The sequence below is a fragment of the Arachis duranensis genome, chromosome 3 (assembly GCF_000817695.3).
Source record: "Arachis duranensis cultivar V14167 chromosome 3, aradu.V14167.gnm2.J7QH, whole genome shotgun sequence".
Classification (NCBI taxonomy): Eukaryota; Viridiplantae; Streptophyta; class Magnoliopsida; order Fabales; family Fabaceae; genus Arachis; species Arachis duranensis.
This window is the reverse complement of record NC_029774.3, coordinates 862,206-872,681: the sequence shown is the minus strand read 5'-3', so window position 1 is coordinate 872,681 and position 10,476 is coordinate 862,206. Positions and strand designations below refer to the sequence as shown.

The following is a 10,476-nucleotide window of genomic DNA, read 5'->3' as shown; positions in this document are numbered from 1 at the left end:
TCAAGGATCGAATTCCTAATTTTTTTTATCTAAAAATTCTGATACCATGTCACGAAACCACTCATTCCAAAAGTTTAAGTTGACAGAAAAAAAGTAACATTAAGGTAGTGTTTGTTTTGCAGTACTGGGACAGAGACTGAGAGACTGAGACACAGTATCATATTTGTTGGCTTAGAGGCTGGTACTAAAGTTTCTGTTTCTGTCCCCAAAATTTCAGTATTTCAGTGCCTCCAAAATGTAGGGACACAGGGGACTGATATTTTTAGAAACAAAGACTGAAACTTTAATAACATTTTATACCTAAAATACTCTCATTTTAATTAATTAATTCCAATTTTATTCTTTGTGTAAATTAAATTAGAATTTTATTCTTGTTTCAATTTGTCTCTCACTTGACACCAAACAGAATACTAAAACTTATTTCAGTCTCTGTCTCTTTCAGTATCTGTCTCTCCACCAAACGCTACCTAATAGTTATATCTCTAATACTGAATCGGATATCCCTAAATATCTGTTTTACACATTATACAAATATTATATTAGCTCCTTATACTTTCTCGTGAAGAAATTATGACTATAAATAAATTAAATGGGCAAAAAGAATTAGTAAAAGTCAACACAAAATCTTTGAATGTTACCTTGCATGATTTGAAGGGAAATCATGGTAATGGTAGTTGGGTGAAAAAAAAAAAAGAGGTAAAAACAGAAGAAAAGGTAGAAAAACAGGAAAACCAGACAGAAGAGGCAGCAGCAGACACAAACATTTGCATTTGGAAAAAGAGTGAGAAGAGTCACAAGTGAAGTCAAGCACACTCATCAATCATCACTCTTCACTATAAGAATCCATCAAATGAGCCAAAATTTTCACAAAATAAAAAGTCCAAACCAAATCAAAATCCAACTTTCTTCTTCTTCTGCTTCTTCTTCAGTCCTTTTCTCTGTTACAAGTTCCAAAACTTCACTCACTGTGTGCCACCTTCAAATTCTTCGTCAATTTCCATCAATTTGAAAACTTTGGCAACTTCCCACTTTTTCCCTTTCTTCTTCTGAGCTCAACCGTCCTCCCCACAACCGAACAAATCAAAACAAAACAAAAAACACTTAGCAATTAGTATTCTTCTCCGTACATCAATTAAATTCTTCCACCGTTTTTATCTATCAAGGTAACTCTTTCTTTTGCTTTTTTGAATTTAAATAGTTAAAAGATTCCAGCTTTGAAAAACTTACTCACTCATATTTTGTATTACTGGCTAGTTAGATCTGATTTCAAACACAAAGACACTTGGTGAATGTTTTATTTTGAAAGCTATTCTGCATGCCCAGTATCATTTTGTTGCAGAATGAGGCTAACGAAGATAATAGGGTTCATTTTTGTAGGGTTTTGAGTATTACTATCTTCAAGTTGTGGATAAAGGTTGAACTTTTAGCTTGGTGGTGGTGGTGGTGGTGGTGGTGGTGCATGTGAGAGAATATGGAAGGGAGGATGAAGAAGTACCAAAGGCAAGTGAGTCCTGAGAGGGCAAAAGTGTGGACTGAGAAATCCCCAAAGTACCATCAGAATAGGAAGGTTCCTGTGATTTACTATCTCAGTAGGAACAGGCAGCTAGAACACCCTCATTTCATGGAGGTTCCAGTGTCTTCCCCTGAGGGGCTATACTTGAGAGGTAGATAAAGGAATTCAAGAACCAAAACTTTTTGTGTTGTATTGGGGATGTTTTATGAAATTTGAAGGGATTTGTTTCTGTGTGCAGATGTGATTGATAGACTAAATGCTTTGAGAGGTAGGGGAATGGCTTCCTTGTATTCATGGTCTTGCAAGAGGTGAGTAACTTGTCACACATTATTGTTCAATTTGTATTTCATTTTTCACCTTTTAGCTGGATATTTTAAATGACATTATTGTAAGACTTGTTTTATATAAAACCATTCATGTAGTAATCCCTCTATTGGGGAATGGTCCAATTTTTATGTTGTTGTTTCCATTTTGGATTTTAGAAAAGTTGATTCAGCTTAAAGATTGCAATTATAGAGGAAACAATGAAGAATTCTAAGCTTGAATTTGTTTTTGATGTTTGTTCTTTTCTTTTGGTAACTCAGAAGCTACAAGAATGGATTTGTGTGGCATGATCTCTTTGAAGATGATCTAATTCTACCTGCCCATGGGAATGAGTATGTCCTCAAAGGCTCAGAACTCTTCGATGAAACCAATTCAGGTAAAGGAGAGAGATATCTACTGTACTTATTATGTTCAATAGGTGATCATTTACTAAGATCCGAGTGAATCGATTATTCAGGATCTCAATTGTTGTGGATTTGGCTTTACACTTTACAGATCGTTACAGTCCCATTAACAATGTCAAAATGCAAAGCATGAAGCTGTTGCCAGGGCCACCTTCTTCTAGGAGCCATGATGAAGCTTCCTCTTCTGATAGCATGAATGGGAAAGAGATAAAGAACTCCCAAGAAGATGAGCTTTCCCAAGGACCACACTCTGGTTCATCTGATGTATCTCCAGAGTCTAGAGATGAAAAGAGTGACTCTCTAAGCTTGGCCTTGACAGAGTACAAAATCTATAAGACTGATGGACTGGCAGACGCTTCGACTCAGACAGAAGAACGTGTTAGCAGACGGAAAACACATAAAACTTGTACAAGGGGTGTATCAACAGAGGATAGATCATTGGTATCTGAATGCCATGAAATTTGTCGAGTTCCACATGCGAAGGACAATCCTGAAATCTGTAGAGATACCATTTCACCGCCTCCCTCGACTTCAAGTCCCTCATCTTTTGTGGGGAAGCCTGAAACTACTTTGGAATCTCTTATTAGAGCTGATGCTAGTAAGAGGAACAGCTTTAGGATTGTGGAAGAAGATAGCATTCGGATGCCTACCAACACAAGGTTGAAAGCTTCACATTTGCTCATGCAACTGATCTCGTGCGGCTCAATATCGGTGAAGAACCACAGTTTTGACCTTATTCCTTCATACAAGCCTAGGTTTTCCAATTCAAAATTCCCTTCTCCATTGTTCTCAACTTCATTTATGTTGGGAGAGTTTGATTGCTTGGCAGAGAATCCAAAGCTCATGAGCCTTAGATTGGAAGACAAAGAATATTTTAGTGGGAGTTTAGTGGAGACTAAACTGAAGGAAGGAGATGGGGATAATGCTCTGAAACGCTCTTCTTCCTATAATGATGAGAGGTATGTTCTGCTTTCAACACCGTTGTCTTAACTGACACAAACCGGAGGAACTGGCTTATGAATTGTAATCATTGTTTATATTTCTAGTTGCGAATGATGCTAGATTCAGTAGATTGAGCTGAAAACTAGTTGTGTAGTAGTCCAAAGTGGATAATGCTTGAGTTTCTTGCTGATTTTTTTTGTCCAAGACTCGGTTAAAAATTCTCTCTCTCTATTACACACATGCATTAAGTATTTCATTGTTGACATACAAATATCTATGCCTTATTGTTTACTTGTCTTCTGTTAATTGGTCTTAAAATAATAACAGAATTCCATAGAATTTCATGAGCTTAACTGCTAAGTGCTAAGATATTTTCAACTTTTAGAGTTTTGTAATTGTTTTTGATTGGCATCTGATAGGAACACTGTAGTCATCACATCGTGGCCAATGTTTCATCTGTAACAAAACCAGTACACAAATGTGCAGGATATATAAAGAAGCAAAACAAGAAGAAGACAAGGAGGAACCATCCTCAGGACATTCAAAATGCATTCCACGATCAATTACTTCGTTGACCAAGCAATTGCGAAGCGAATACATGAAATCCCCCATTTCTGACGAATCGAGAAGCTCGTCTGATAGAATTGACAGCTCATGCAAATCCTCAGTAAGATCAAATGGTAGCAGCAAAAGAATCACTGAACCTCTACCAGGGAAAAAGCAGTCTTATAAGATAGATTCATTTAGAGAAGATGAGATGATCAAAATTGAAGAAAGTTAAGTGTTGATACTAACTTGTTTCTATTAATACTTCATTACTTCACTATTTTTCCAAAGAATATAGATTGATTGGTTTGATTTTAACTCAACAGGCTTGCTTCAGGAGCTCGGGTTATAATCCAATCTTTGCCATACTCTGACACACCATCTAGCAGCTCTTAGAAATTCAAGTTTTGGGTGGTTCCACGGCCATCTTAAAGCCGAAAACTACTGGTTTTTGGCTTATGGTTTGAATTCCACATGATTGAGTGTATCTTGCTAGGCCCGCATGACATTTTCATAAGCCTACAAAGCGAAGAAACCGGAGAAATACTTGCATGCTCTTAAAGGACATTTAATACGTATTTCATGAACATTCATAGTGGTTTTTATTTATAATGATTAAATCTTGTGTAAAATCAAAGAATGAGTGGTTATGAATGTTTCAAGAGTGCGTATTAAATGTGTTCTAAAAATATGGTTCGGATCATGTAAGTACTTTTTGATGGGGATTGTGAGATCATTGCAAATGGTGTGGTCCCTGTGGTCCATTCCCTCTCTTAAGTATGTGTTGTGATGGTTAGAGTGACTATAGCATTCAGAAATGAAGTGATTGCACATTCTGTTGTAACTACATACACAAATGTATCACAACCTTTTCACCCTTTTTTGTTCAGCTTCAAATTATTGGTTGTTATTTCATGGCTTGCAGCAAAAGATGTGGGAAAAAAGGATAGTGTTCGAGTCATTTTCCAAACTCATATCTTGGCATTGGTTCTGATGTGATGTGATGTCAAATGCCATGCATGTGAGTTTTGAATCTGACATTGGATTCGTTTGTGTTTTAACTTTTTAGAGCTTCAAAACTAACGTTTAAGTTGGATGATTAGATTTAAATCTCAAAGCTAAAAAGGTGACTATAAGCTAATTTTATGGACCCTTTTTAGCATTAAGAGTGAGCTTTCCGGTCAAACATTAAAAATGTTTGGATTTAACTTTATGTAAATCAAAATAGTTAATTTGAAAATTTGACATTTAAATGGTTCTATAGCCTAGAGGCATCTACCTTTTAAGTCATTGACAATGATGATTGGAGTGATGATGTTTACATGGTTCTTTTTGGTTTGAAATTGAAGACATGATCATTGATGGTTATAGAATTAGTCACCGACAGTGTGCAATTCAAACTTGCAATTCTTATGTATCAAATAACAAATTTCTTTCTGAAGGAAAACATTAACTCCAAGAACAAAACATCTTAGTCAATGTTATGCAAACATGTATGGTCTAATTTGACATTTTAACTTTGTTGGGTTTTTATATTCATTTCTTATTGATTCTTTTCTTTTTTTAGATTATGAGCCACTATGACCTTCGCAACAAAGTTCCTTAAAGTTTTGATCTCCTAATTTTGGGAATAAAATTTTCCTAAAATGCAATCTTATATTTGTTAAACTCTTATTGGATTTTGTTATATGACTTGCTAGTAGTTTTCTCTCAATGAAATGATTGAGTAATTAAATTAACACAAAGAATTTAATTTTAGTGTATTAACAATATTTAATTATATATGTTCTTTTGGATAATCATCTACGTATCTATGAAGTAATTATTTTTTTGTTAATGTAATATTATATAATTAAATAATATATAAAATTGATTTATATTGTGCATCAAAATTAATTTTTTTTAATGTAAAACTAATTTATTTATTCCGTAGCTTGAGGCAGGAAAATAGGACACTTAACGAAGAGTGGTTTCTATAATGAAATCTATAGAATGGGTCCCATTTATGTGTCTTTTGCAGCAAACAAGAGGGAAAAGTGGGGTAATGTGTGAAAGCTTTATAGTCCCTTTCATGCCTTTGGTCCCTTGAGCTCATCATCGACACTACTATCCATTCCTTATTCAATTATAGAATCTTGGGTTTTACTCTAAGCAAAAAGAAAAACTAGGTCACATTCTATATAGCACTTGTGTCTTGTATCTTCTCACTCAAATCTCCCACTTTGTTTGGTCTTTCTGGCTATATTTATCAGACAAACTTATATGTACTACTTTTGTATATTTTACATATTTTATTTTCGGTTTTGAAGGTGATTAATAAGAAATAAGAGAAGATTAAAATCTATATGGCCAATAAGTTGCTGGATGCATAAGGCAGAATTCAAAATTCTGATACTTGTTTAAGCGGACGAATGAACTGACTACTCAACTAACCCAAATGATTATTACCATTGTTATTCTACATTTTAATCTTCTTTGTGTATATTTCAATAAAATGAAAAAAAAAAAGAATGTTGGAATGGCCAATGATTGTATATGGATAACACTCCAAGTGCTAGAAAGGTCCATTCACCCAAATAGTGTTAACAAACTTTTTCAATTTCGATCCATGTGACTCCAATAATTGTGCCTTCTACAACTCCAATGGAAGAAGCTAAAAATGTTGAACATAGTACTCTTTGTTTACATTACTCATGATTCATGAAAGATACTTATGAACGAAAAAAGAATATTCATTAAACTTATTCTCTCTGCTATGACTAAATCCTATTTTGGTCCGTGAGATTCACGCGATTACTCAATTTGGTTCTCGAAATTCAAAATTACCTATACTAGTTCTCCAGATTCAAGTTTGGACACCATATGGTCCATTGACTCTTTCTGGCAATGATTAGGCAAACTGAGTGCTAAGATACAAAGCGACAACATTTCTAACTTGTTTAGGTGCCAACTGTAAACGACGTCGTTTACTCATCATCTAGCGTGGTAGGGAGGGTGCCATCTTAGCATTCTGTTTGTTTAGTCATCACCAGAAAGAGTTGAGGGACCACATTGGTGTCCGAACTTGAATCTGGAGGACTAATATAAATAATTTTAAATTTCAATGACCAAAATGAGTAATCGCGTGAATCTCACGACCAAAATGAATATTTAGGTTGATTGGGCCCAGATTTGTATAATGTGAGATTAGCAGCAAACATAAACAAGCCCAAAATAAAAAAATAGGGAATAATACATGGGCTATTTGAACCACCAAAAAGGAAATGGGCTATTAGATATTTTAAGAGAAAATCATAAATACATCCATAATTTTGTACTCTCAAAAACATTTCCCTGAGACAATTGAATTTACAGAAAAAAAAATAGTTGAAAACTTATTTGTATTTAAATTTGGCGAGAGATTCAGTTGTTTTCACAATAAATGTTAAATTTTTTTGTCATTGTCTCTTATTTGAAATACTCTAAATTATATGATTGGTTTTAAAATATTAATCTTTAATAATACATATTAATAATTACAAGTATAAAACAAATTTGCTCATTGAGTGTCAAATTAAGTTAGGTCAAAGTCCACTTCTCCTTTTATTTTGACCTATTTTTGTTGTTGACCCAACTTGAAAATTTTATCAAATTATTCAAACCAACCCATTATAAGACTTGACTATATTAGCAACCCTTAGTTGTGTTCTAATTTCTTTTAATTTTTGTATCTACTCTAAACATTTTTCTGTTTCAACTCCACTTATGATGGAAATTGTGAAGCTATGCCACAATTTTCCATGTCACTAGCAACTAGGATAAAATCATTCAGCAAAGATTCATATAAGAAAGAAAGTTATAACAACAACATTGCACCATAACATATAAAATTCCAAGTACAAAATTTGGAGCTTGAACAAGCCTTGTGCCTTCCTCTATAACATGAGCAAAAGAATTCTACCAAATGATAACCAATAAAGTGGTCCGGTCCAGTCCGGTCCGGTCTTGTCCGATCCGATCAAGCCGAGTGCTCCGGCAAGGTCCAATAACACTCACCTAACCATCTCAGTGACTCTTGAAGAACATGAGGTAGCAGGGCTCCCCTGTATCTGCCTTGTATTGTAAGAGTTGCAACTTAAGCATTTATGTGCCACAACATGGAATTGCACTTGAGAATTCACTCCACAATCATTACACAGAATCCACACCTGATATTTTGATTAATACATCAATATTCAAATCCTTTGATCAAATAATGTTATGTTAATAAAAATTGATTGTTACTTACCATCTTGTTTTTGTAGGTTTCTGGCATTGGAGTTGAGGCAATCTGATAAAAAAATATGTTTAAATATCATCCTTCTATGAAGAAACCTAATATATTTGATGTGCCTAAATTAAGGAAAAAATTGTGATACACATACCACTTGATCAAGCTTCTTCCATAAACTTGACATGTCACAAATGGATTTGGAGCAAACCGGACAAGAGTACCTATGATGTCTTTCCATCTCTTTGACACACTCCAAATGTATGGTATGCCCACAAGGCAACACAGTAATATCCCTTAATGTCTCAAACAGATACTGAAAATTAAACAAAAACCAAACAAAATGAAATCATGGGGTTCTTCCCAAAACATTTTACCATAATAAAAGAATAGTCTTTATAGTTTATACCTCAAAGCAAACAGGACAATTGTGATGCATTGCTCTTTCCACACAGCGATGACCAGCTTCCATTATTTTAGAGTAGCAGCACCCTAAAACATATAATGATTAATTTACAATGATCAAGAAAAAAGATATAACTATGCAGAGAAAGCAGTAAGGAACAATGAATGAAACTCACCACATTTCTTGCAATGGAAAAAGTTATCCTTTCCTCCAGTTCTGTAAGAGAGATTATTGATCAAACTCTGTTTAGCTTTGTGGATATAATTAATTAAACAATAACAAAGTAGCAAAAACTGAATGAAGAAATTAAATTTACCTGCAGATGCCACAATCATCACAGTGGTACTGGTTCTTTGAAACCTGATCAAAGACAACAAAATTTTAGTACAAGAAGCACAAATTAAATAAGAAAAAGTAGTTCAATCAATGAATCTATCAATCTAGGATTGGAGAACTTACATCATCATCAAAGAATTTGCAAGTACCACAAAAATACTTGCCCATGCATACCCCACAGTTTATGCAGTTCTGTTGAACCTGAAAAGTGAAAACCATTACAAAAAATCACCAATCTGAATAATAAATAACTTCAGCCATATACATATAGATTGCAAAGTTAAGATGTTATGGACTTACATCTTGTTCTGTATCACACACAGAACAAATGACCTGAAAAGTAACCAAATAATCATCATTAACATGTTATAATAACCATCTCTGATTAACAGAAGAGAGTTCTAATGAAATTGAATGCAAACCTTGTTAATTTCATGGCGTGGGATATCATGACGATCCTTAACATTAATCTCCTCAGAGTTCTGTCAAAAACAGAAAACAGAAACAGAAACAAAACAATAAGTAACATTTTCTGCAACAACAAAAAGAACAAAACATGATGAATTAAAAGAATTTCAACACACCTTAGCATCGTTGTGGCAATGCCTACAATCAAAAACCTCATCACAACATGGTGCTCTGATCTTGCATCTCCTTCTGTAATGTTTGCACCTAAAGATGTAAAAACTCGACAACATCAGAATCATCAAATAAAATAAATAAAAATGTGAACTTGATAAAAATGAAAAAGGTTAATACATACCCAAAATTCTCAATTCCAAGTTCCATTGGAGAAACGTGTTTGGAGCTGGATTCAGCAGAAGAAGAAACAACTTCAGCCTTGGTTTCCATTACTATTACTATGATGATTTAAACGGTATAATATAAATGATGAGAGAGAGAGTGTGTGTGTGTTTGTGACATTTAATAAATATATTTATATAAATTATATTATATGACTAAAATTTAGAATATTAGTTAATAAAGACAACCCATGACTCTCTGTTGTGTTGTTTTGTGCATCAACTTAATCCAAATCTGACTTGGCTACACGTAATTAAATTATTGGTAATTGGTGACATAGGATAAGAAAAAACAACACCAATAATGCAACTTGTGACAAACAAAATATCTACCATAAATCGGAACCAAGTGGGCTACAATAAATTATTATTACTACCATATATAAAAATTATATTTTGCTAATAATGAATTTTTAATGTTAGCAAACACAGAAAAGATAAAATTTTGAATGTTTTAATAATTTGTAATTTTGAAAATTAACAATATTTAAATCTTAATATGAAAAAAGGTGGCGAGTCCACGTGTGCATGTTGACAAATGTGGGACTTGAAAAAATCTAAGGAGAAGAGTAAGGGAAAGTCTTTTCTTTGTTGATATTTTCTGCTTTTTTCATTGACTAATTAATTTGAACAATTATTGAACTTATCTAATAATTCACCCATCAATCATGGCAACAAGTTTTGTGTTAAATAATCAATGGAGTGAAGAGATAAGCATTGTGAAAGTAAGGCACCAACATGGTTTTCTGTTTTGGGTTTGCGGCTTGCTCCTTGTATTGGTAGATAAAATAATAAAATATTAATTAAATTAATTCAATAATTGCAATCAATATTGGAGAGTTTAGACTTTAGAGGTAAAAGGAAAACGTGGCGGATTTTGAGTGGTTGCAAAAGTTGCAGTTGAGACCTATCCCAAATAATTGTTGGAATATGTACGGTATCCATAACACATT

General features: G+C 33.7%; 2 protein-coding genes across 3 annotated transcripts; one reads left to right on the top strand and one right to left on the bottom strand.

Annotated features, from left to right (window-relative positions):
* Window positions 1-753: 753 nt before the first annotated feature.
* Window positions 754-4,618, top strand: LOC107476466 (protein SOSEKI 3). 2 transcript variants are annotated; one of them, XM_052258077.1, is made up of 7 exons: window positions 754-1,163; window positions 1,378-1,664; window positions 1,752-1,821; window positions 2,098-2,213; window positions 2,333-3,200; window positions 3,670-3,959; window positions 4,056-4,618. In XM_052258077.1, the coding sequence occupies exons 2-7, from the start codon at window positions 1,472-1,474 to the stop codon at window positions 4,079-4,081; spliced, it is 1,563 nt and encodes a 520-aa protein (XP_052114037.1). In that variant the 5' UTR covers window positions 754-1,163; window positions 1,378-1,471; the 3' UTR covers window positions 4,082-4,618. The 2 variants fall into 2 exon arrangements, with proteins under 2 accessions (XP_052114037.1, XP_020992862.1); XM_021137203.2 differs by lacking the exon at window positions 4,056-4,618 and having other exon boundaries at window positions 3,670-3,964.
* Window positions 4,619-7,552: 2,934 nt separating this feature from the next.
* On the bottom strand, window positions 7,553-9,629 carry LOC107476464 (E3 ubiquitin-protein ligase RZFP34). The gene is made up of 11 exons (XM_016096280.3): window positions 9,484-9,629; window positions 9,305-9,392; window positions 9,143-9,202; window positions 9,021-9,053; window positions 8,844-8,921; window positions 8,701-8,744; window positions 8,560-8,600; window positions 8,388-8,470; window positions 8,133-8,294; window positions 7,997-8,038; window positions 7,553-7,916 (listed from the first exon to the last, which is right to left on the bottom strand). The coding sequence occupies exons 1-11, from the start codon at window positions 9,570-9,572 to the stop codon at window positions 7,761-7,763; spliced, it is 876 nt and encodes a 291-aa protein (XP_015951766.1). The 5' UTR covers window positions 9,573-9,629; the 3' UTR covers window positions 7,553-7,760.
* Window positions 9,630-10,476: the final 847 nt, after the last annotated feature.

Bases quoted from the DNA above. Each gene is read 5' to 3' on its own strand.
- LOC107476464 (XM_016096280.3), bottom strand. From the start codon at position 9,572: ATGGAAACCAAGGCTGAAGTTGTTTCTTCTTCTGCTGAATCCAGCTCC. The intron at 8,601-8,700 runs GTAAATTTAATT...TCTCTCTTACAG, and splicing joins GATGATTGTGGCATCTGCAG to AACTGGAGGAAAGGATAACT. The intron at 7,917-7,996 runs GTAAGTAACAAT...TCAAAATATCAG, and splicing joins AAACCTACAAAAACAAGATG to GTGTGGATTCTGTGTAATGA.
- LOC107476466 (XM_052258077.1), top strand. From the start codon at position 1,472: ATGGAAGGGAGGATGAAGAAGTACCAAAGGCAAGTGAGTCCTGAGAGG. The intron at 2,214-2,332 runs GTAAAGGAGAGA...TACACTTTACAG, and splicing joins CTTCGATGAAACCAATTCAG to ATCGTTACAGTCCCATTAAC. The intron at 3,960-4,055 runs GTTAAGTGTTGA...TTAACTCAACAG, and splicing joins GATGATCAAAATTGAAGAAA to GCTTGCTTCAGGAGCTCGGG.